Genomic DNA, 25,825 nt, shown 5'->3' with positions numbered 1-25,825 from the left:
AATTGAGTTTTTGTGTATTTAATAATACACAAAAATAAAATTCATTTTTGACACTATAATACTCTATATTAGTAGTGGTATTAAAATTTATGATGGATGTTACAATCGATCTTCAAGTAAAAAGACTCGATAGCTTCGTAATTTGAAAGATCAATGTGCGTCAAGATTAGAAAGATTAAAGTATCATTTATACATTATAATATAGACTATAATAACTCATTATTTCTTAAAAATTGTAAATTATTTCATTTTCGTATATATAACTAAAAAAGATAAAAAAGATAAATAAAGGTAAATGAATGAATTGTATCTATTACTTTAAGTTTAAGGATAATTCTCCAATTAGTTAGTCGCGTAATTTAATAGTTATAATAACTACAAAGCATCTTGAAAATCCATATTTTGAAATATTTGCTTTTATTATCTTTAACTCTGATCATAAATTCTTAATTTGTAATTTTAATTTTATTTATTGTATTTTTAACTTTACTAAGTTCTAGATTTTCGTTAAATTCGCTTAAGTATTAACGCGTGTATTACAAGATAATAAATGAAGTCGAAGAAAAGGTGTATAATATCTTTAATGATTTTGTACAAAGATTAAGTTCTTCATTCAGGAATGTGTGTACAATAATATCAATTAGTCTGACACTGTTTACATTATATCCCCTTTTTCTTACATCAACTTCTCTTTTATTCATTTTCTTCGGCTATTCACCATCAACTTGTGTTATTAGTAAATATTGTGCAGTCTTAACGATTCTCTTAAAGTTTACGCACAAAATATACCATTAAATATCAAAACGTATCAGACAAAATATGTAAAAGTCACGAATGAATCTAAATACATATATGCTCATATAAATAGAAGAATAACACAGCGCATATGCGATGTACAAATAAGGTTCATAATTTACAAATAACGTCACTCAAAATCATATATGCATATTCAAATGTGCAATAATTAAATTTAAAAAATACGTACGATATATAACTGCAAGGCTGACTTTTAATTTCCTTTTTTTATCTGTTTTTTTTTTTCTTTCTATTCTCTGTGCAATCACAAAGACATATTATGTATATAAAAATGATGTTAAATTTTCTGCTAATACAAAATAGGTTCAAACAAAAGATTATCTTTAAAATTCTATATGACAATTTTCTTCATTGTCCAATAGCCCATTACTTGTTCTCCCGTTCTTCATTGGAGACAGCGATAACGATTTATTGTGATCCAGCCCTAACGTCATCTTAAGTAACTTTAATACACTCTTTTTGTCCGTGCTTTCATTCTCTGTGAAAAAATTCCATGCGTAATATCGGATTATAAAGTGGGCAAAATTCATAGCACTTACCTTCTTCACCAGTAATCTGTTGTTCAAGATGTAATTTGTCTTGAGCTATTTCGTATATGCCTTCTTCTATAGTAGCTTCGCTTAATAATCTAATTATGCTAACTGGTCTAAAAATAGTGTCAGATATATTTATAGAGCTTACATTTATTTATATTTTTTCAAAGGACATAAATTAGTGATAAAAAGCATACCTTTTCTGACCTACTCTATGACAGCGATCCTCCGCTTGCTTATCATTATAAGGATTAAAATCAATATCGTGAATTATAACAGTATCGGCAGCAGTTAAATTGATCCCCAAACCTCCAGCTTTCGTAGATAGTAAAAATATGAATATACTTTCATCCTCCATATACTGATTTATTAAATACTGTCTATCTGTTACTGGTGTACTTCCATCCAATCTGTTTCCATATTTACGTAAAAGATTAGTAATAATAATGAAAAATATGAAAGATAAAAAGTACGTAACACAAACCTTAAGTACGTTCGTCCTCTAATAGTTAAATATTCTTCTAAAATATCTAATATCATGGTGAACTGACTGAAAATTAATACTCGGTGCCCTTCTTCCTTCAGCTTTGGTAGTAACTCGTCCAATATCTTTAACTTTCCAGCTTCTGAAATTAATTCTTGAGGTAAGCCCAACCCAGCTAAGCTTTTGTACGTTCTTGTTAATTGATTTATTTGATAATCTGACATCCACTGTAAATCCTCGAATACGTAATCTGGGTTTTTCTGCTTATATGAATGTTCCTTTGCTAATCTACTTGATATTACCTAACACAAAATTGTGAATCGTTAAAATTACATGTTATAAATTCATTCGTAATAAATGTAAGAAAGGTAACTGCAAAAATACTTTTAATTTGGACTCGTTGTAATAGTCTCGTACTAAAAGAGGATGATTAGCTAATTTTCTCAGCTGCATCATCATTCCAATACCATTAACCTCAGTACTTTGATCAGCCTCAGCTGAAAATTCGGCAACTAAATTAGTATACATCTTTCGCTGCTTCTCTATCATTGGACACTTAATCACGCGCTCGGTTTTTTCTGGCAAATCTCGAAGGACTTCGGCTTTCAATCGGCGAAGCACAAACGGTCTCATGATTTGCTTCGCATTTTTTACTTGTTCTTGTTCAAACAATGGCTGTTCATTATTTTTCTTAACTGATGGAGCTTTCTATAATGTAATACTCATTGTTACATAGTATTTAACTTTCTTTAAGATTATTATTATCATTAGCTATTACTATTACCATATTGAACTTACGGGATTCTTTGAAAATAAACTCTTCAGATCAGCTTGTTTGCTAGCAAACAATGAAGGCATCACAAATATTAAAAGCGACATCAATTCCAGTAAATTGTTTTGCAAAGGGGTACCCGTTAACAAAATTCGATGTTTAGCCTACAAAATAATCGATAATTTGGTTTATGTAAAAAAGTGTACATGTAAAAAAATGTAAAAAAGAGTTATGTAAAAATGCGATAAGAGAACACATACATTAATTCTAACTAGGTTTTCGTATCTGATAGTACCCATATTCTTCAACATATGAGCTTCATCGAAAACAACATAATGAATAGGCATAACACGAAACAATCTTCGTTCTTCCGGTGTACTGCTAATTAAATTATATGTAGTTAATAATACATCAACATCATCCAAATCACCGTTTCGCCAACCTAATCTCATCTCTTTTCGTTCTTCCTGAGAACCATAATATTGTACAACTTTCAAACCGGGCGACCATCTTTCCAATTCATTGTTCCAATTTTCTACAAGGATAAAATAAAAACGGATTATAAATAAAATAATATAGCCTAAAGCAACCTATAATGTCTATCTACCCATCGTCGAACTAGGAACAACGATTAAATGTGGTCCATCTTTCTCATCTCTGAGGCCAGCCTCTTTCAAATATGTAAGAAAAGCTATTACTTGCACTGTTTTTCCTAAACCCATTTCATCCGCAAGTATACCATTAACATTTTGAGCGTGCATCACAGCAAGCCAATTTAATCCAACCATCTGATATGGAGCTAATTTTAAATTTGAGGATAATCTCTTAGGTTGACTTGTGATAGCCGATGCTCTTGCAGCCACAGCTCTTTCAATATTTGTAGACAAACGGAGACATTTCTTCATGAGAGCTTCTACTGCATGTCTGGTAGCTAGCAATTCCTGTTTTATTATAATATATAATTTATCTTAATAACATTGCAAATGAAAACTAAAAATTTTACGATTTTTTTGAGCTGGTTACCTGAGCTGAATTCAAAAGCTCTGTATCTAGATATTTATTGTTCTGGAACTTTTGAACTAAGTCTCTCCAATCTTCAAATGGCCTTGCTTCTTTGATAGCATTTGCTTTCTTTTGAGAACATTGAGACATTAACAGTAATTCTGATATAAGAGCATTTTGCATAAATTCTAAGACTGCTTTCTTATCAGCTGTAAGCTCATTAGATATTTCCATATCTGAATCTTCATCACTATAAACATTTGAAAAGAAATGCTAAAATTAATGGAACACACCAAATCTCTAGATGTATACCTATCAAACACTTTATCTTTAAAGGTTGCTTCATCTGAATCGATATCTACATCTTCTTCATTATTCAATTTTCGTTTTTTTTTCTTATTGGTTCTAGAAGGTTCTTTAGTAGTCCTCTTCCTAATATTTCTAGTATCTTCATCACCTTCGTCACTATTCCAATTTATATTATTGGACATGTCCTACATAATAATGGAAAATTAAATTCTCATTCAGCATAAGATGATTTGCTACTAGAATAAAAAAATACCCATATACTTAGAACAAAATTAATTTCATTATCGTCAACATTTTATAATTGAGCAAATACTTTATTATAAAACATTGGTAATATAAAGCTATCATATGATATATATATATATACATATATACCTTATCTGTATGATCTAAAGAGCTCGTTTTTTTAACAGGACCCCCTGCATCGCTGTCACTGTCTTCAATTACATTGACTGCCTTACGCCGAAATTGTATCTTAGATCCCATCAAATTACTGTCATCATCCGCTAAATAAAAACACTGTGATTATTTACTCATACATTGGAATACAAATATTAATAATATTGTCATCATCAACTAATATATGTAAAGTGTATTTTTCTAATTTCTTGATTTTTACATTCAAATAAAATTATAATTAATTAAAAATAATGATTAAAAACATATAGTAATCATATATAGGAAATTATTCTTGAATAACATAACAACAAAAGATGGACACCGACTGTATTGACCTAAAAATTGAAATTCGTGAATAAATAGACTCTTACACATATTCAACGGTTTCAGTTGTTTCTTCTGGAATCGAAATTGTCGTAAATTTCCCGAAAGGCTTGGACTACTCGCATCTGTTTTTGGTGAATTCGAATCCGACATCTCGTTAAACGAATGAGAGACGCTGGCGAAAACACATTTTTGTAAAGGCAGCTTTTAAACTTGTTTGACAGGTGCATTCGTAAAAGCTCCGAGAGATAGATGCCCAACAGGTTAATATAATTACCTATTTACCTGTAATTCCTCTTATTTCGCTTCTGAATTTCTTAATGACTATATAATTTCCTTCATACCCTTTTATTATTTCTTATCTTTCAGAAATCAAAACGAAAAGAATACAAAAAGAGAATAATTATGCTTACTAAAACTTATAAAAAGTGTAATTCATAAATCAGAGTACTGTATAAATGAAATTAATTTTGATTAAAAGTTAATGTAATGATGATCGATCGCGTGATATTTTTGTACGAAATAACACAATATCCTTTTAGAAAATACGCAACAGTTGAAATTAAAATAAGATTTATAATTACTCTGAAAATTCTATGTCACGGCGGTAAGAACTTGTTCAACGAAAATTACATCTGGGTTCAATTTCTCTATACTCTTTGGATAATGAAATAAGGGAAAAAAGATATTTCATATTACATCATTTTATGTATGTGGAAATTTTAATAAAAAATTACTCAAAACGATGGTCAATTACGCAATATATTTTTATTAAATATTAACACAATTTCTTTTGGGAAAATATAATATATAAATATTAAAATTAATTTTATAATTGTACCAAAAGTTCTCTATTTCACGAGATTCCTCTATTTACAAGAATTTATTCAACAAAAAATAAACCTACACTTAATTTTTAGTTTTATATTCATTAAATGAAAAAATAGAATGAAACAAGAATTTGATAATATTATTTGTATATATAACTAAAAAAAAAAGGAAGGTATAACTAACGTGGAAAGTTTTCATATAATTTCACCCAAAGGATTTTATAATTACAACGTTTACAACTGTCAAGTATGCAGTAAAGACTATGATGTAGTAGAATTGATTGTGGAATTCTTATTTGACTTCTATTAGTAACTTGTCACTTGAAACGTTCATTTACATGTTAATCACAATTCGTTTAAACAATAGCGACATGCTCCGATATGTTACACGAATAAAAAATAATAGACAAATATAAAATGTTGCTGTATACATTGGTAGGAGGTTACATGTTAACGTCAATGATACTTTTTAAATATCCAACGTTATTACATAAAAAGAAACAAGTGAAATTTATGTGCCAGCATATCAGCCACAGAGGGGGTGTGTTTTGAAATTTTTGGTGATTAGATATTTAAGATCATTACATACATAGGAAGGATATATATACTAATAAAAAAATAATTTTATAGGGGCAGGTGAAGGCTATGAAAACACAATGCATGCTTTTAAACGGTTAGTTAAAATTCTTACTCACTACCAGACTGTGGTTTTTTATGTATTTATGATAAATTTTAATGTGCATTAAAAATCCAGTACATGTCATATACAAAAATATATAAAATATTCAAAATAAAGTGCTCATCATAATTTTTAGTGGGCGAAACAAATTATTATCTAGGTTCCAATTCTTTAATTCTTTTCATAAAAATATGAAATTGTATAAAAATCCACAGTCTACAAGTCTACTCATCATCTTAAGTGTGCAGCACAAAGAATAATTATTAAATTAACAGATATTTATCTAAAAATAATTCTCTAAATTATTTTTTTTTTTTTTTTGGTTATACAAAAATTCACAAAAATATTTGTACACTTATGAAAACTTTTTATGAATGTATTATGTTTTGTATATTATACAAGACATTTGAAATGTCATTTTTATTTACATTTTTAAATTGGTTTCAAATTTTGTCAATATAATTATCATAGCTATGTCTTGGTATGAATGTTACTAATGAAATTTCAATATGTTTCATATAACACATATAATATACATATAAAACTTTTCTATGATAAGTATTCAAATAATTCCATGAGTTACTGCATATAACACTTTGTGAAAATGTAATTTTATTTCAGAGCTGTAGCAATTGGTACACAAATGTTAGAATTGGATTGTCATTTGACAAAAGATGGAGAAGTAGTTGTATGTCATGACCATAATCTTTTACGTAGTACAGGTACAAATAAAAGTATTTCAGAAGTAAATTACAAAGATCTACCTCTATTGAAACCACGTCTTCCAATAGATTTTGATCCAGGTATGCTTAAACAGTTTTTTAAAAAATTATATTTTTGAATAAAATGATTTAGAAACTGTAGTTTAACAGATGTAGAATATATTGGCACAGAGAAGGAGGAAGATAGAAGATTTGCTTTATTGAAAGAAGTATTTGAAGCATTCCCTAATATACCAATTAATATTGATATTAAAGTTAACAGTGACGAACTTATAACCAAAGTATCTAATTTAATAAAGGAATATAATCGGGAGGAATATACTGTATGGGGAAACTTTAATGATGACATAACACAGAAATGTTATAAGACGGTACCTAGGTTTTATAGTACAATTTATATATACTAACATAATGATATTAATTTCAATTATTTTTTCTATAGAATCCTAATATAAATTTGTTATTTTCCATGAGACGTGTAACTCTGTTGATAGTTTTCTTATACACTGGTTTATTACCATTTATACCTCTAAAGGAAACACATTTAGAGATATTTCTACCTTCCATTTATTTAAGGTATTCTAAACATTTTATTTAGTATTGAATTTAATCTAGTTTCTCAATATTACATTATTATAGATGCAAAGGAAGTCCGAGTATAAAATTCTTACCCTTGGAAAAAATAATTATAAGGACTATTAATGTATTACTAATGAGGAAGTGCTTATTTAATCATTTAAGAACTCGTGGAATACATGTAAGTTAACAACTATTTAGTTTAAATTTGGAAACATAATTCAGATTAAAAACAGTACTTTTAGTAATAAGTATATGTTGAAAAAAATTTTGTTTATAGCATGTAAAAATATTTAAATACGTTTTTATAGATCTATTTTTGGGTCTTAAATGAAGAAGAAGAATTTAAGAAAGCTTTTGATCTTGGAGCTACTGGTGTAATGACAGATTATCCTACAAAATTAAAATTATTTTTAAGTAATTGTTCTATCGAATAAGACGCTAAATGCTGTAAATGAGAATGATACTAATATATAAGATATTTATTGATGTACTTCTGAGAAGTACATGTACACGCTGTTATAAATGAAGAATGTGTTGAATTTTTATTTGATAGACATATATTACTTACAGGTTATGAAAAAAAAATATTTCTATTGCTTATTGTATACTAACAAAAGGAAGTAAGAACAGCTTGTTTAAAAAAATTATACATGCATAAGGCAGATAAAAATAAGTTTCAAGAAAATGAATAGTGACATATTAGTAAAATACAATGAGAAAAATAACTATAAAATGTGTGGACAAAGACACTTTTCGAAAAAAAACATACTAAAAATATTTTCTGCCACATTCAAATATATTCGATATTTCGATTATATTCAAAATAGAAAGTTCACAAAGTTCGATAATCTAGTCTAAAAAAGTATTTTATAAAATCATTATCATAGATTTTTATATATTGATAACTGATACACAAATCATGTTTGATTATTACAGCTACATTAAGTCGCATTTATTATATAATTGTATTATTATAGTATTTTGTATGTACTAAAGCAAAAAAATTGCAATTCATAGTCATTAGTAATAGGGACGCAAATATTATTAATAATATCGCACACACAAAGTTTAATTATTTATATAAGCTTTATTGCAACATATTTTTGAGTATAAAGATCAAGAAACTAATAAATAACATACATACTTCTATATAAAATACTCCTTTAATTCGTTCGCGTATTTATATCCATCAAGAAGTCGATAAAAAATTAAAAAAGAATATATTTACATGCATGAGGGTACATAAATAATATACTCTATACATATATGCATTACAAGTACATTAATGGAATATAACGTTCAGTATGATCTGCAATGCTAGACAATTATAAAATGTAAAAGGAATCATATTCGTTATTTGATCACGAATGAGTGATAACCAGTTTAACAGAACTGATTACACTTCATTATATTTATTTGTTATATAATTACTTAAACTATATGTTCTTCTCTATTAGTATTACTAGTATCATATAACTGTCTTAATTATGGTTTCAAAAATACTGCAAACAGTTTTTAATCACAACTTGTATAGAGAGCAAATTTATATTATGCATAAATATATGTACTTTTATATTTGGAATAAATTCTAACAATATTTGTAAGCTACAATTTTATAATTCTTACTGGTACATAAATGTTATTTATTTGTCATGTTATTTGATCGATAATTATATCATATATTTTTGTACTTGTCATTATGAAATTTTGTAATTTCAAATATTTTCTCACGCTTGTATATTTATACTGTTTCTTCTGTTATATATCAGACCAATTAATATGATGTAATTCTATAATATATCTTATTTAAATATATAAATATTTTTTTTTAGTGATTCCTTTATATTCTTTCCCTAAACACTTCTAATTAGTAATTATACTCAGGAGTTATTACTACATTTATGGTAAACAATTTGCTTTGGTTTTTGGGTACAATCATCGATAGGCATTTGTACATAAGTGAACACTTTGCCTTTACAGTAACAACAAAATTCCTTAGAAGGATGAGAATTATTAAAATGCTTTTCTATAGCAGAGTGATTTCCAATAATACTCATGTTGCAAATATCACAATATACGTTTGAGGATCGAAACCGTGAGTGTACTGAATCTGTAACAACTCGATCTGAATACTTATGATTTGAGTTGGTTGCTTGAGTATCTTGTGAAGACATTTTACTTCTGCAATACATATACAATAAATCACTATTACAATAGATGATATTTGTAACATAATTTTCATCTTAAAATGATTGCACTAAACTTTTACATGTGTTTATAAATATATTTATTTCATGTAATGTGAAAATGTTTAATCGTACTAAATAAAATTAAAAAATGTAAGATATTAATGCTTTACGTTAAAAAATACGCATCTTGTAACAAAAAAAAGTTTTTAAAAATAGGAGTAATAAAAACAAACTACTGTTCGGAATACAATTTAGATAAATATTGTATTAATTAAAAAATATATGTATTTTAAAATTTCTTCAAATTCTTAATATTTAGGTTAGGAAATTATAACCTAAAAGTCACATACTTACATGAGATTTCTTTTGATTAATTATAATAGTCGACCACCATTGATCAAAGTGCTTACTTTCTACTATCACATATAACAAGATGTCTGCATTATTTATAATCACTTCTTATCCTTTATTAATACTTTTTTTTACTATAATACAATGTACATTATATACTAGTTTTTCATCCAGGCATTCAAGTACAAATAATGAGTATGATTAATGATTTAGAAACATGAATAATCAGCTAAGTTATGACTCAAATTATTTAATGTATCTTAATATATAAATATCTGCGACTTTTATCTGATAAGAGTTAATATCACAATCAATTAAATAAAATACATAAAATTAATTAAAAATTATCATATATTTCTTTACACAATGAAGTTATTAAAGTTCCTTAAACTTGTAATACATCGTATAATAATTATATATATTTATATAGGTTTTATTTTAAAATGTAGTCCAATGAGAGAAAACACTAAGCATTTCAAATCTTGTACAAGATAATAGAAGCATCTTAGTCCTTCTGGATCCCGTGATTGATTTACGTCTAATAAAGAACCAGTTTTTGAAGTCGTAAACGAAATATGTTCATCGCCAATTACAATCTCTAATTCTTGCCGTCCAACGCGATCTGGTTGTGGCCACAAAGAATCGTCTTCCTGCATAATTTCAGAGTCTTGAATAATCCTCTTTAGTTCTTCCATCACGCACTGATGTACATACGCTTCTTTTCGAATCATTGTATCATTCTTGTAATTTGAATTATTCGCATATCGTAGTTTACCATCAGGTCTAAATTCAAACTCGAGAAATTCATGACCGAATTTTCCTTTATGACCTACATAATATCGTATATAAAAATCCGTCGACATCCTATTATGATGATTTGTTGAAATGTAACCTAAAATGATGAATTCATACTAGACTTGCGTTTCAAAATACTAAAGCTGCATAAATTAGAGAGGTTATTTCACGTACCTTAAGATCTTTTTCTTTTTATAGTTAATTGATATTACTTATTTTTATCGTGAAAATATATGCACAGTTCTGTAACGATTTCAGCAATAAAAGCTATTATTACTGAATATATTAAACATTAAAGGAATTACTTAGACAATGTTGTCATACGCGGCAATACCACAAACATTCCCTTAAGCGAGAGACACATTAAGGCGATTCATATGTAATTGCGACGTTCACATAAAATAAGATGATTCTCTTTTCTCATCCATTATACCTCATATTTATAAATTTAATAATTTAATTATTACTTTATCGATAATTAATTGGCATATTTCATTTGTTATTTTTTAGATTTATATTCTTTGACAGTAATAAATTTGTTAAAAGGAGACTTAGGAGGCACTTATGGCCTAGAAAAAATATTGACTAAATCAGCAGAGTATTAATAAATCATATTTTTACATAAAGAATATTCCAAAATGTGTTTTGTTTTATCTTACATTCAACAAATATCATACTAAAAATGAAGATCATTGTACATCGTTATTTGTAGTGTGAATCATCTTAAACTCGAAATTTGAATAAACTCCATCACACAGAATCGCACTTGTCGCTTGTCGCGGATCTACCTTCGTAACAGAACGTCGTCCAGTGATCATCCGGTGACATCTGAATTGTTAATTCTTGTTTGCCACGCAGTTGTCTCTATTTATATATTATTATTATCTCGAATTCATAATTCTGATCTAATCAAGAAACGACGTTACTCTTCGTACATCCTTTACAATGGAAACGATTTACGAAAAATGTAACACAAGTGACATGTGGAAATATAATTTCAAATAGATCGCGTGAATCAAGTGAGATGTTTATAGTGTTAACTTTGATGTATGTACCAGGGTAGTAAGCTGAAGGATGAAATTATACTACTCGACGAGTTCACGTAATTTAAGCTCGTCATAGCGAAAGCTCGGTCGAACATCACTTTATTAATAATGAACAAGACTCACATGGATAAAAGACTGAATCAATTGCCAACTTGGCTGTGGACTAATTCCACTACTTTACCACCAATCTATAAGATGGTATGGGAAGCGGTGAGAGAGGACAAACTCAGAACCAATGGAATGCAAACCGAGCTATTGGTCGATACAAACAAAGTCTTTCCTTTATTGCTCACTAGTCAGCTTCCTACGGAAGTCCTTGGACACATATGGAATTTGGCAAATCAAAAGTATGCTGGACAACTCACAGAGCAAGAACTATATATTGTTCTTGCTCTTGTTGCTGCAGCACAGGCTTCTTACACGTTCAATAGCCTAGATATATTACATCTACTTCCATTTCCACCTACTCCTTATTTAAATATCGAATGTTTAATGAATCTACAGCCTGTAACTCAGTTAAATTCTGCAGCTAAGTTTCAAAACCTTCATGAAAGTTCTGAAATCGGGTTTATTAGCTCTGATGAAAGATATTCCTTGGAAGTTAAGGGAAAAATGAAATTGCATCAACAAGGAGTCATATCTTCAGACTTAAATGTGCAAATGACAAATAATGTACCTGGAAAAATTTCATGTTTTGATAATAAGTCTTATGTCTCTTCTACTACCATATGGGATTCAACTAATATATCAAAGGATATGAAGCAAACTTCTCGCCCTCAATTAGATTCTAAACATCAACCAACAGCAGATCTGTGTGATGATTTTTCTGAATTTCAAAGTGCTCCAATTCCTAACATTCCTAATATTCCAATTTGGGATACAAAACAGGGCTCAGCCATTGGAAGTAGACTTGCAAATCATAATTTAGGTATTAAAAAACCAATGGAAAAGTCAAAGAAGAATAATATAAATGCTAAATCTGCTCATGGCACTACTCAAACGCGTATTACATCTTTACCATTAACTACAATGTCTCAGAGTAAAGATCAATCAACATTGAATTGTTTATCAGAATTATTTCCTAAGTGTGCAATAAAAAATCAATCTAAAACAGTAATTCTTAAGGATACAGTGATAAGAAATAATGATCTGCCCAAGGACCATAGTGAGAATGTAAAAGATTGTACAAGTACAGAAATTATAAATTTACCTAATGACAAAGATGTGTTGAATAAATTAGAATGGATGGATAAGGTAATTTAATCTTCATAAATTATATTAAAAAATAGTAAAAAATTAGTTATAGCTAGAAAAATATCTAAAAATACTTTATTATTTTTCAATAGTATTTATTAATAATTAAAAATTCATAATTAGGTTTCATCAACAACAATGGAATCTACTCAACAGGATCTTATGAATCTACAACTTGTTGAAGATAAATATAGTGCCTTGCGTGCATTGGTTCAAGAAACAACTGTGTCAACTGAACCAGAGGCAAACGCAAGTTACAGCAATCAATCAACTGATGAATTTGGAGAATTTGTGTCTGCAGAACAACCTGCTAATAATACTCCTGCCACAAATGCTTTAGATACTGACAGTTTTGCCGATATTTTTACAGATTTTGAGTTTAAATCTACTAACAATAATAATGCAAACGCAGCAGATTTTAATCTTATGCCAGATATTTCTGAATCATTTGACAATCTTAAGCTTGAGGATAATGTAGAAGAACGCTCCTTAGAGATAGGTAATTGATGTTGTATATTATCTCTGATATTTAATTTTTTTTTTTTTATCATAGACAATATCATTATAATTACATTTTACCTTAAGGGAAAGCTCTTCAGAAGGAAGATGCCATATCAATTAATAGTATAGAATTCATGAATGGTGCATCAAATGCATTAACTCGATCAGGATCTGTGCCTAGTTTAGATCTTAAGTCTTTCTTACCGTCAAATACTGAAGATGAGCAAATAGTAGATACTACACATCAGGTTATTGCCATATTATACATTATATATGTATTGCAAATATTTTTTATATATTCAGCATATATACAAAGAATATAAAAGAGGATTTATAATCTATTTGGTTTTACAGTCAGAATATTGGGAATGGAAGCAATACATGGAGAGCTGTGTATTATTATTACAAGTAGCTGCAAATATATTTACAAACATTAGTTCAGAACTTGTATTACACGAAGTTTTAAATTCAGTACAAGGATACAACTTTCTATGCAGTAAGTAATACTTCAAGAATTTATGCGAATCAGTTAGTTTCGGAAAATTTTCGAATTACTTTCTTGTAGTGGTCTAAAATATATACCGCTATTATCGTGTGTTTCTTTTTTAAATCAGATTTAGCCGAAGTCGCAGCTGTTTGTAGACGGGTTAATTTTTCATATAAGGAAATGGATATCAATATAATAGGTTTTGATGAGCTATTAATGGATATTGATCGAATTTGGGCAGAAATGGAACCATTTTATGCAAACATACCAGTAAGATATATTACTATCTCATATAATCTTTATTAATTTAGAGTCTTAAGTTTATAAATACATGTCTCTATATCTTCGTATAAAACATTTCAGATTGTTACGGAATTACCAGCTTGGCCTTTACATCAAGGTGAAGCTATTTGTTGTTCACTTTGTTTAACAGTTATTACTAGTGGTAGGGTAGTTTATAATGAAAATAATTATCACGTTACTTGTGCTAATCTATGGCTTAATTGTGTAAACAATAATTTGCCCGCGATGCGGCATCCAGTCTGTTCTCATTCGAATATGTGTCCAGGTAACAATCATATTTGATATTGATCTGCATTAGAAAGAAAAAAGCAGAAACTTGCATTCGTAAATTTCTAATGTACACACATTAACTTATTATATGAGAATTTGTAGAAAATCAGAGCAAACTAACTTTGTATTTAGCTATAATAATTAGAAAATCAAACATTACCATTTTTTAAAATTTATCGAATAACACGAACATAATTTGAAAAAGTGATGTGGAACGTGTTTATGATAAGAGAAAATGGATTCCACACAAGTTGTACATATTCTTTAAATTCAAATGTTTTCAAGATATTACTAACTAGTCTGTTTAAAAATCTGTACAGATATTGAGAGATTTAGAGGAAATATTAATATATTGTAATCTTTTGGAATTAGAGAAAATGTAAAGAGTCGCGAGCAAATCTTACAAAAATCTTAATTATAGTCAAAAAGGTTGAAGGAATTAGGAGAGAATTCTTGGAACCTGAACAAATGTTCATATCAATCAAATCGATATAATATTTTCGTGAAAATCTTATTAAAATTCTTAGTGCAAATACAAGATAAATAATTAGAATATTCTAATAAATAACATTAGAAGAAAATATGCTAGTAATAATACAAATTTTGAAATTATCTTTGGCTTGTATCACGTGGTCTGTATGCTATTCCTCTGCTTTTCATCTCTCTTATAACACCTGCTGGCAATCGTCCCGATACTGATATTGCATATACACCTTTGCAAAACCGATCTGAAAGGAGAACAAAGATTGAATCTCACTTATTTTACAGCAAATATTTATAATTATTAGCAAGAGATTTTGTCCACTTATTTTGCTTTAAGTTAAATGAAAAAGACAGCATGTAAAAAATTAATGCAAAATATACATGAAATTAAAATATGTTAAAATAGAATCTTGTGTACGCACATAAGCATGTTCCTTAATAATTATACATACTGTCATACATATTAATGAAAATTCTGTATAAATGTATAATAATATATAATATTAAGAATCTCAGATACACAAACTTATTAAATTGCAATATATATATACATACGTATATATATATTGCATTGTTTTATATTAGTTGCATTTTTTGTATTGAAATATTGGCTTAAAAAACTTGTACAAAGTCCTGCCTTTCAATACATTTACAATATGATATAAAACATGATATAGATTATTGTTATTTGCACTGCCAAAAATAATTATTAAAGAGAAAAAAAAAAAAGGAAAGGTTAATACATTAGAAATTTGAAGCAGCATTAATAAAATGTAAGATGTCAAAATAATGTAGAATAAAGGATAACAGTTTATAGTATGATTTACTATGAGATAATGTAACAGTTATAATTTTGTAAAAGTGTACAAGAATAAAATAACGATATTTCTCTTGCTTAATCTTAACTTATTGTGTCTAGGTACAAATTTCTTACTTACTTATTCTTTGCCATTTGCAAACCCAGCTATCCTCAGGACTCATTGCAGCAATCATACTAAAAATATAATATCAATCTTAATAATTTGATTTCACAACAGGAAAATCAAATATTGTACCAGAAAACTGTTTATGATTTATATGACTTACCCATCGAAATTGGAGCTTGTACAATCAAAAACATTATCCTTATTATTCTTCATACGCAAAAATTCATCACAATTGTCGCATCCATCAAATTCGAATTGATCAAATGTCTGTAAGATTAAAATTTTTAGTCATATAATTGTGCATGATAATTATAATCAGAAATATCAAAATAGAAAAAAGCATACCTTGATCAAGGAACATACTAAACAAGCTCTTAGGTTACGTAAATCCTTAGCAACGGTTTCCATTATTGTGTATTTTTCCACTTGTAATTTTAGTTTAATCTTTTAACAATATATATTTTCTGCAATATAAATAATGATAATATTAATGTAATGTAAATAAATATATGATTTTCTACAAGTAATTTCTTCAATACAAGACAGTTTAATTATTACTTCTATAGTCTGTAGTTTATAGTATAGTATACACAGTATAACATAACAAAGGGCAATTTACAGCTACTTTGTAATATCTATTATTTACAGTATCAAAATAAAATCAAAATCTAGAGGAACCAACATGTTTAACAAGTTCGTATAACGCTTCTTAATAACTGTGTACGCACGAACGTCTGCTTAAGACTGAATAAAATGGATGCGAAACACTTCTTTGTCTGAAACAAGTACATAGATCTGTCGCACACCATCTTCTCTTTGACTACGGACAAGTAGTGTGTTGCCATCTATCCTGATGCGCTCCAAGTTGCTGTTCCTTCTATATCGAATAGATGGCAGCACGCGACCAGTTTTTAGACAAGGAGAGAGATAGTATGCGGCAAGGACAGCAATAGCGATTAGTGTTACTTTTTCGCCGCTACGTGGTGATAGTGTGGATGATTTGAAAAAATGTATATTAGTGAAAATAGCTAGTTATGAGGATTAATTTAGGAACATTTATAATTTCATCGTCCGAAATAAACTGCTGTAGTAATTCCTTTTGTTTAATTTCTCTGTTTATAAATTAATTCGTTAATTAATTTAGTTTAAAATACTTCATGTTTATAAACTTATTTAAACTTTTTGTACCAATAAATATCTGATACTTTCTTTCACGCCAAACATTTTTATTTTGATAAAAATAAAATAGTTCTGCTTTTTTAGGAAATTATTAAGTGGTATAAAATAATTTTTCATTTATATATTCACGTTAATTGTCATAGAAACTATCCTTTATCCTTAACAGCGCTATCATTGCGTTACAAAAGCAGCAATTTAAGAACCAATAAGTAACGTACTAAATGCGGGAAAATCTTACATTCTACGTCAAGCATTTGTCGTTTATCGTACACATAGGATGAAGGTGGGTTAGTTCTTCCGAATTTATACATAAGAAATATTTGTTTTGGAAATATTGTAATTCGGATATATTATTAACTTCTACCATTCTCAGTCTATGCACGTATATAGTTTGTATTTGTTCTAAATTATTTAATTGACTCGCATTTCTAACGGCTACTATCATGAAACCTGGAGGTGGCACAAAGGTTACTACCGCCAAAACAGTTGCTTCTAAGGTTAGTGATACATGTAACGATGTTTTTCGTCACTTTTCATTTATGATAATCATTGCAAAGTAAACTATCGCTTACATTACAATTTCGCAAAAATTCCATCATTTCGTGGAATTTTATATATTAGAAATTATAAACATCTTAATTTATGAAACTATTATCTTACTCATCTCCTTTTATTTACAAACTTTGATTATTAATTAACCGCCGTTTTAAATGTTGAGTAACGGTCTTAAGTTGCATGTGAATCATCACTGTGGGACTATTTGTTTTGGAAATTTATCAGGGAACAAACACATCAATGTAATTGAAAATAAGTGAATTTATACAATTTTTATAGGAATCTATTTAATAGAGCATTAACCATAATTTTGTTTCCATAGATGGAGTTCTATTGTATTACAAGTTCATTTTGCATGTTATATTTAGAATACCTTCTCTTACTATCCTTATTTTGTACTTTTTAATTTCTTTTATATCTTTAGTATGGCACATGATCCTGGTAACATAATTGCATGTAGAGGCTCTATCATATGTCATATTTTTTGTCTTTTATTGAAACAGGATAAGGTCAGAAAGTCTTTGCACGTTTTGCAGCCAACAGCCACTAACAAAGAAAATCTAGTTGGTGGTAGGAGGATGCTGAGATCTGCCCTAACAGGAAAAGAAACACATAAAGGGTAAATAAGTTTTACAATTTACTTGTTTTATATGTTTTAAATGTCATATCTAAATTAATTTTACTTTTTAGCGAAGTAACTGAAAAATCTAAAAATGATGAGAAACCAAAACGTAAGAAAATAACTTTAAAAGATAAAGCAGTTCAAACTGCAAGAGGAGGAAAAATAAAAATTGAAGTTGAAGACTTAACATCTGAAGGTATGCTTCTATTAAAAAGAAAAAATTAGGGGAAACTATGATCCTTCATGTAATTATTGAATTATTGATTTTGGAAATATTTGTTTTATGCTTACAATAGCTGGACCTAGTGAAAACTACTGGGAAGTCTTGGCTGAAAGGCGGCGGATAGCGCTTGAGGATGCATTAGAAGATAACAGAGAATTGATTGGGCGTGTTGAGAAATTAGAAGAAGAAAATCGTATATATAAAGAAATGTTAGAAGAATCAAGATCATTAGTGGAAGTTTTACAGGTATTGTAACCAATCCTTCTCCTGTAATGTTCAAATTCCCTTTAATTAAATCTAACATTGTTTTGCAGGAAATGCTTGGAGAAGATAGGAATGATATAAATAATTCTTTAGAAGATACCATTTAATTTAACGTTTTGCATTCATGTACTAATTGGTGCCTTATGATTAAAATACAGTGCTTTAAATTAGGCACAATGTGTAATCTACTCGTCAATAATAAATATTGACGGGTTGTGTGAGTAACAAGAAAGTCTGACTGAGTAAAGATCCGATAAACTATAAATGGAAACATTTCTTGGTGTTTCTAAATTCATTTTAATTGGCTTTAGTTACTCGTATTTATATTAATTTGTCATTTAATGAATCAACTAAGACTATAACTGCAACTACAGATGTATTTATCTCATAGACTATCACTTAATATAGTATAAATATTAGATATTTTTGATTATAACGAATAAATTGATTTTCTAATATGAGTTGAAATTTTCTTTCATTATCTTCTATCTGAAAAATTCGTGGTTCGTGTTACATCGTCGCTAACAAAAAATAACGATACTAATCGAGCAGATTGCTAGCATCACATGTTTATTTCATAAATCTTTGGCGTAGAAGACCTTGAATTCCATCGATAACATCAATGCTATAACATCAGTCCCTTTTTTTGTTATGACTGGTGGTGTTTTGTTCACGTATCAGTCACGGCACTACATGTTCGAGGAAGCCGTTTTATTTATTGCATCGTTTTTCGGTAAAAATAATTATACATTCATTGGAAGGCTGCCAGGAAAGTCGTGCGTAAAAAAATGTTGCTGAACGCGTTGCTGAATGCCAGATGCGCAAAAGCGAACTTTTTCTATTTCTTCACTGTTCTCCGCCCGAGGATTTCGCCTGAGCTTGTTTCGTTTTTCTCATCTCATATTTGGAGAATGCGCCGTTTCCTTGATGATCTATTCAAATGAACAGCAGACGGACTCGCGATCCGCGAATCGTATTAGGCGGTTGAATGTCGGGTTTGCACTGCGGAACGCCATTAAGAAGCGTCAAAGTAAGTCCTTAATCCTCGTCTTTGAAGCGGCGATAGATGGACTGTACGTAGGTGAAGACGCACTTCCAGTCTGGTCGGCGCATCATCACCATGTCCTCGACATCAAGTAACGGTGCGATCCCGGCGAGTTCACTACAAACATTTAATCACTCTTTAACATTGGTGGTATTTAAAGAATTTTTCAGAAAGTATAAACATCTAAGTTACATTTCAAAGATCTAAGATACAATTTAATACGTTAAAGGTATTTATAAGTTTGAGTAAAATCAATTGTCTACTCAAAGTCGTATAACATGTATACTAAATTTCCTCCACTATATTTTGATTTATTTCATAGATATAAATGCCTATTTTATTTCAAATTGAACAAATATTTCTTGGAGGGACGCGTCCAAACTATGGAACAATAAATAATTTATATAAAAACTATACAAAATCAGGAAAGTAGCTTTCAGATGATATAAAAAAAGAAAGTCTGAAGAAAGACACGAAGAGAAGAGTAAGAGCCGCAAGAAGATAATAATTTAAGTTTACTCGGCTTTCGTAAACGCCAACTCGAAGTTCATTTTGCGGTTCTCCGGCCGTAGCGAGTGATAGTCGAAAGCGTCTGGTCTAAAGTGATGAAGCAAAGCGCAAAACGCCAATCCATTGTTCCAGCTCGTCGAGAAATTATCCAGTTGCACGTTCTGCAATAGAAAACGCAGCTATGCAACACGATTGACTAATTCTGCGAACATCGTAATTTTCTCTCGGCTATTGATGCCTGATTATTCGCGTGTTTTCTGTAAATAACATAGACGCTCTCGCGTGTGAAGCTCCATTTACAAGGCGGATTTACCTCGTACTCTTTGGTTTTGGAACGGCACCACGCCAGTAGCCGCTCTTTTATTTGCACCGCGTTGTCCCGCACCGCTGGCTCGGTAAACTTGAATCGAAACTCTGTTGCCGGTGACTTTACGGGACTAAATATAGAAGGAAAAGCCTTCAGTTAAGCTTTCGAAGAAATGGAAGGTGCATATAAATATAAAATGTATGGCGGATTAAGTCAATTAGCGAAGATTGCGCTTGAACGATTGCTTATGACTTAATTTTCAACTTTATTTAACAATAGTAGAGTGCAATGTTTTATGTAAAAATATATTTTAATGACCACAACTAGAGAAATAGAATTTAAATCGAGTTTAATATCAACTATGGAAAATTATGTCTATAAAGATATATTTTATAAAGATTTTAGAATATCGATCTAAAAATTCCAGATTATAGTTAGAAATTGTTAAGTCCATATTTAAATTCTAATCTAAAATTTGTCGAATATTTGTTTTCTAATTTTTATCAGCTTTTTCATTTATTAATTTTATAATTTAAATGAACCTACTATCTTAAGTTATATCTAATACATGTATGGTTGTCATTATAGTTAAGTAACAATAATTATTCTAAGGAATATAGGTTTCTAATATTTTTGTGGTACAACTGAAATAGAGAAACCAGTTGTCTAATAATATCCATTCTTTCACTGATAGTAAAAACGAAAATACCTGTTATATAAATAAAGAACTCTCGTAAACGATTACCTGGGTGACGAGGCGGCGCTATTTTGTCTGTCGAGTTCACGAAACTTGGCAAACGGTGATAGCGGCTTCTTACGAGCTGGAAAACGAATAAAACGATTTGAATTAAAGACGTATTATCAAAAAAAAAAGAAAAAAAAAAGAAAAAGAATGAATCATAAAACGTTAGGGTTCATTGAAATGCATTCTGTCATCCCATCTTATGTTAATTTCTCTATTATCTAATTAAAAAAGTTTGTCAATGAAAATCGCTACATATGTGAGAATTATTATTAGGACTTGGCAAAATTCAAAAGTAAAAAAATAATTTCAAAATCAAATTAAAAAAATAAAACAACTAAAACTTTCGTTTCTCAACCTCGTCGCTGTTCCTCGATTCGAGGTTTGCTGTTTTCCTTTTTCCAATCTGTTTAACGATTTGAACGATAGATTACAACATTTTGTTATAACACACGGTCGTTACAAAATCATCTTTCGTTCCCGATTTCGTGATTCGAGCCGCAACGAGGCGATGACGAAATCGCTCCAATAACAAGAAACACGTGGAGCTGAATGTAAAACTAAAAGACTTCTAATCTAAATTGTGTACTCTCTGTGTTCGTGTGAGGATAGTTAGCAGCGAAACTCTTAAATAAAATGCAAATAGGAGCCGAGGTTCATTCTGGGGCACACCAAATTTCTCGCTTTCTTTTATAATAGATGAAAATTACAGAGGAAGCACTTGACAAGCCACATTTGCTACTCTTTTAAAGGGAAATTTCAGTTTTTTTTTTTTTAGCTAACTCATTTTTTACATTTTATTTTAACAATTATTTAGAGAAATATTATAACACTATTATTATAAAATTGTCTTTTTATTGGCCTTGGAGTTAAACCATATGTTCAAAATATTGCCTGTCATAATATTAGAATATCGAAGATATCAAACTATTGCTTGTCTTAATCGTATCGTTGACGTGTACCGAACTTTCTCAACTCATCGCTATTATTAGAATGTTTACATTTTTGAGCCTAGTAGATTTTTTGCATTGTCAATTATGTTTAATCGTAAGGTGAAATTAAAATAAAAAGATCTACAATAATATAATTTTCACGTTATCCTCCTGTGATCTTCATATGAATGTATAATTTTTAACGAGTAGAATAAAACATACATATATGTTCAAATAAAATGTACAGTATGCATACGTTTTATGTACGCGCATAATTTTTTAAATAACGATCTCCGCGCCATAGAATTGAAAATTTTAATTCTATTTGCCAAAAACTATTATATAACAACCGGAATAGGTCACAAATTCGATATAGGTAGCTCAAAACAAAGTTCAACCCAAATGGGTATTCGTGCGTAAATTTTACACACGATCACACAAACGCACTCGTACCTTTTTGAGTAGGTGTACGCGTGTGTTTTGAACACACGGGAAACATGTGGCGATTTATATATACGAATATATGTAATAGTATATATTTTTTCGGCGCGAAACTGCAAAGATTGAAGTCGCCAGAAGCAATTCCTCATTGATTCCGCGAACGAAGACTTGGAAACTTGGCTGGCGCGTCTCCCGATTCTCTTTCTCTCTCTGTATTTACAATCTCCAAATAAATGCACGTGTACGGGGCGCGCTATTTTTGTGTCGATAGAGGACGATTTGCTCCTCCGTTAATCGAAGAGCCATTCGTTATTTATTGGAATTTTCTGATCGAAGATCCATCGGGAGAGCACTTTTCGATTCTATTTTAAATTCTATTTTAAAAACTTGATATCTTACTTTAAAATTTTACTCTGAATCTTATTTTAAATGTTCGTATTTGGTAATTGTTAAATAGTCATTTTTCTCTTCATTATTTAAGATATTTTACAAGTAAAACGAGAACTCGATATTGCGTTTCTTAATCTGTCAATGTTCACTTAATTGCTTATTATTTTTTATTAATTTTCTAATTTTCAGACAGTCCTTTTTGTAACGTCCTCTTAGCAGAAGTATTTTTTCTAAGAATCTTTCTTAAAGTACTCTACATTTTTCTTGACCTATTCTACATTAGCTTTAAATATTTTCTCAGTCCTTTCACTTTACTCTAAGCTTTACCATGTTTTACTTTGTCGTGATTATTGTCGGTAGACACACGGCGTAAAATCTTAGTTTATCCCGGATTTAACGAATTTATAATTAGTAATATCATTTCTTGTTTAAATTAATTCATGTAAATTATATTAGTAAGTGAGAAAGGAAAGCATGTCGAGTCACGAGTGTTAATAGAGTGAATGTCAATTTATCTATTTAGTAATATTCCTCGTGATTCTGTGATCTGCTAATGCAGCAATTAATGTGACATCATTCTCCATTTCCGCCAAGAATCCAAGCGTCGAGTGTAGGATATAAATCGTGCGTAAATTAAAGATCATCAAGCTTCCGGTATTTTTTTCCATCATCGTTTAATTTTTAAGATTAAACTGTTTTAAGGCTTCTAAGTGCATATTTGATCCTTTTACATTTTCTCTGACTGTATTGCAATTAGATTCGTTAGTTTCAAACAGCTTCAGGATTGTGTGTGTTGTCGCTTGTTTTATGGGGGGACATTGTCCAAGTATTTAAAATTGAATTTTCACCTAATTAAATTCTTTAGCTACTATATAAAGATATATACTAAAGAAATAGGACGCAAAATATTGTGTAAAATTAAATAAAAGAAAACTGGTACAAAATCTAATAATAAATTGTATGGAAGCATTGACTCAATAAATAATAATTCTTTAGCCAAATAAACGTATTCTTCTGTACATAATTACTCTATAAATTTTTTAGGAATTTAATTATTAGACTATGGATGTTTATCCATTTATGGAAACTTTATAAAAAAAGTGCGTATAATGCTTAAAAATATACGAAACATTCGAATATTTCATTGTAATATTTATATTATAGTACTTAAGACAGATTTCTATTTAGGTTTTACTTCTTTAGTTCAATTTAGTTCGTAAAAGTATGCATAAAGATCCACTGTCTATCAATTATCTCAACTGAAATAGTAACACGGTGATACTTGGCAGTTATTAATACTCGACGAAGAAGTAAGTGGCATATAAGAAACAAAAATCTGTCAAAGGAAGTAAAACTGGACGTGAATAGTCAGACAAGGTCCCCCTCTTGCATTCTACTGCACCTAGATGTACTAATATACAGTAATGAACAAAAGTATCAGCACAAACCAGATTTTCTTGTAAAATTCTGTGTAAACTTATAAAATTCACGGTTCCTTTTTCGATTCTCCTTTGTTACATCGTCAAAATTCATTAAGCAGTTGTGCTATAAAAATAAATAATAAGAAATAATAAAATAATAAAAAATGTATAAATTATATCAATAACATTAGTTATGCAAACTAATATTATCAAATAAGTTAAAGAAACACAACAATCAAATATTTTTCAAATATCTTATATCTTCGAATCTATCGAGTTATTTATTTCTACAGCTATTTTATATTGAAATGCTTCTGTCATGAAGATACTTCTTCTAAATTGATCAATCGTTTCCAAACTCTACTTCTCAAATAGCGCATTTTGTAATTATAAAACCATTTAATAACATTCAAGTTTTATACGTTTATACGTTGACGTGATAAAGAAAGAAGTACATATTTCGTATTTAGGAACAATTTATTCTTTTTGCAAAAACAATGGATTAAACGATAGACTAAAGAAAAGAAGAAAGAGAAAAAAGATGGAAACTAGTTTATTTCTATTTTATAACAACAGCACCGATATAATAGAATATTTGATTTTACAAAAATTGAGCTCAGTATACAATAAAATGAAATTGTTGTAAGTCTAACTATAATTTTGCACGATTTTGGTCAGATTTTCTACCTTCCATCTGGTACCTAACAATTTAAACATTCAAGATTTTAGTTCTATAGTTACGCAGCGTATTTCACAAGAACGTTGAGCAAAGAATCGTGTTTTCCCAAATTCACACATAAGTTTATAGAAAATAGGATGTTATGTGCCAACAATTTTGTTCATCACTGTATGCTACTATTCAAACTTCGTGCACAGTCCGGCTGGTGCAAGCTACACGCTACTGCGCGTCAAAAAAGGATCAACAAAAGAAGGGCTGTGACTCACTGCTTTATTCGGGCTTTGGCACGACCTTCTAGCGACTCTGAACGTCCGTCCGCAAAACGTGTTCGCGCGCAGAGCGCGACTCGAGGCTTATTAAAAGAAGAAGAACAAAAAAAGAAAAAGAAAAGAAGAAAAGAAAATTAAGAAAAAAATGAAACATGAAACAAACAAGAGTGAAAAGCGCACATGGGGCGTTTC

At 29.4% G+C, this 25,825-nt stretch overlaps 7 protein-coding genes across 16 annotated transcripts; 3 read left to right on the top strand and 4 right to left on the bottom strand.

The window, feature by feature from the left end:
• Positions 1-563: 563 nt before the first annotated feature.
• On the bottom strand, positions 564-4,808 carry LOC100645044 (SWI/SNF-related matrix-associated actin-dependent regulator of chromatin subfamily A containing DEAD/H box 1 homolog). 2 transcript variants are annotated; one of them, XR_007223345.1, is made up of 13 exons: positions 4,687-4,808; positions 4,292-4,422; positions 3,920-4,101; positions 3,629-3,857; positions 3,213-3,546; positions 2,866-3,140; positions 2,632-2,769; positions 2,218-2,541; positions 1,834-2,135; positions 1,547-1,759; positions 1,356-1,462; positions 986-1,294; positions 564-840 (listed from the first exon to the last, which is right to left on the bottom strand). XR_007223345.1 is itself a non-coding variant. In XM_012320953.3 (12 exons), the coding sequence occupies exons 1-12, from the start codon at positions 4,790-4,792 to the stop codon at positions 1,140-1,142; spliced, it is 2,496 nt and encodes an 831-aa protein (XP_012176343.3). In that variant the 5' UTR covers positions 4,793-4,808; the 3' UTR covers positions 564-1,139. The 2 variants fall into 2 exon arrangements, 1 of the variants encoding a protein (XP_012176343.3); XM_012320953.3 differs by having other exon boundaries at positions 564-1,294.
• LOC100645282 (lysophospholipase D GDPD1-like) lies at positions 4,766-9,053 on the top strand. Of its 4 annotated transcripts, none has more exons than XM_048404122.1 (7): positions 4,766-4,902; positions 6,100-6,142; positions 6,770-6,951; positions 7,021-7,241; positions 7,313-7,446; positions 7,510-7,627; positions 7,758-9,053. In XM_048404122.1, the coding sequence occupies exons 2-7, from the start codon at positions 6,126-6,128 to the stop codon at positions 7,881-7,883; spliced, it is 798 nt and encodes a 265-aa protein (XP_048260079.1). In that variant the 5' UTR covers positions 4,766-4,902; positions 6,100-6,125; the 3' UTR covers positions 7,884-9,053. The 4 variants fall into 4 exon arrangements, with proteins under 4 accessions (XP_048260079.1, XP_012176345.1, XP_012176346.1 ...); XM_012320955.3 differs by lacking the exon at positions 4,766-4,902 and adding an exon at positions 5,566-6,010; XM_012320956.3 differs by lacking the exon at positions 4,766-4,902 and adding an exon at positions 5,892-6,029.
• A 1,269-nt stretch (positions 9,054-10,322) lies between these two features.
• LOC100645404 (protein mago nashi homolog) lies at positions 10,323-11,102 on the bottom strand. The gene is made up of 2 exons (XM_012320957.3): positions 10,959-11,102; positions 10,323-10,881 (listed from the first exon to the last, which is right to left on the bottom strand). The coding sequence occupies exon 2, from the start codon at positions 10,850-10,852 to the stop codon at positions 10,412-10,414; it is 441 nt and encodes a 146-aa protein (XP_012176347.1). The 5' UTR covers positions 10,853-10,881; positions 10,959-11,102; the 3' UTR covers positions 10,323-10,411.
• Positions 11,103-11,926: 824 nt separating this feature from the next.
• LOC100645160 (synergin gamma) lies at positions 11,927-16,033 on the top strand. The gene is made up of 6 exons (XM_003394494.4): positions 11,927-13,084; positions 13,208-13,583; positions 13,670-13,833; positions 13,940-14,081; positions 14,200-14,342; positions 14,436-16,033. The coding sequence occupies exons 1-6, from the start codon at positions 11,939-11,941 to the stop codon at positions 14,655-14,657; spliced, it is 2,193 nt and encodes a 730-aa protein (XP_003394542.2). The 5' UTR covers positions 11,927-11,938; the 3' UTR covers positions 14,658-16,033.
• On the bottom strand, positions 15,138-16,892 carry LOC100645824 (transcription elongation factor SPT4-A). Of its 2 annotated transcripts, none has more exons than XM_003394501.4 (5): positions 16,737-16,892; positions 16,400-16,518; positions 16,215-16,321; positions 16,067-16,122; positions 15,138-15,373 (listed from the first exon to the last, which is right to left on the bottom strand). In XM_003394501.4, the coding sequence occupies exons 2-5, from the start codon at positions 16,460-16,462 to the stop codon at positions 15,255-15,257; spliced, it is 345 nt and encodes a 114-aa protein (XP_003394549.1). In that variant the 5' UTR covers positions 16,463-16,518; positions 16,737-16,892; the 3' UTR covers positions 15,138-15,254. The 2 variants fall into 2 exon arrangements, with proteins under 2 accessions (XP_003394549.1, XP_003394548.1); XM_003394500.4 differs by having other exon boundaries at positions 16,613-16,828.
• A 485-nt stretch (positions 16,893-17,377) lies between these two features.
• On the top strand, positions 17,378-19,355 carry LOC100645624 (geminin). Of its 5 annotated transcripts, none has more exons than XM_012320961.3 (5): positions 17,378-17,516; positions 18,292-18,407; positions 18,479-18,606; positions 18,707-18,879; positions 18,948-19,355. In XM_012320961.3, exons 1-5 carry the CDS (start codon positions 17,511-17,513, stop codon positions 19,002-19,004), a joined length of 480 nt encoding a protein of 159 aa, XP_012176351.1. In that variant the 5' UTR covers positions 17,378-17,510; the 3' UTR covers positions 19,005-19,355. The 5 variants fall into 5 exon arrangements, with proteins under 5 accessions (XP_012176351.1, XP_003394547.1, XP_012176350.1 ...); XM_003394499.4 differs by having other exon boundaries at positions 17,405-17,516; positions 18,325-18,407; XM_012320960.3 differs by having other exon boundaries at positions 17,453-17,730; positions 18,325-18,407.
• Positions 19,356-19,446: 91 nt separating this feature from the next.
• On the bottom strand, positions 19,447-24,809 carry LOC110119184 (smoothelin-like protein 2). Its single transcript, XM_048404125.1, has 5 exons — positions 24,713-24,809; positions 21,505-21,580; positions 20,766-20,889; positions 20,462-20,613; positions 19,447-20,059 (listed from the first exon to the last, which is right to left on the bottom strand). Exons 1-5 carry the CDS (start codon positions 24,795-24,797, stop codon positions 19,936-19,938), a joined length of 561 nt encoding a protein of 186 aa, XP_048260082.1. The 5' UTR covers positions 24,798-24,809; the 3' UTR covers positions 19,447-19,935.
• Between the last annotated feature and the right edge of the window lie 1,016 nt (positions 24,810-25,825).

The sequence above is a fragment of the Bombus terrestris genome, chromosome 3, assembly GCF_910591885.1.
Source record: "Bombus terrestris chromosome 3, iyBomTerr1.2, whole genome shotgun sequence".
In the NCBI taxonomy this organism is placed as follows: Eukaryota; Metazoa; Arthropoda; class Insecta; order Hymenoptera; family Apidae; genus Bombus; species Bombus terrestris.
This window is presented reverse-complemented; position numbering and strand designations above follow the sequence as displayed.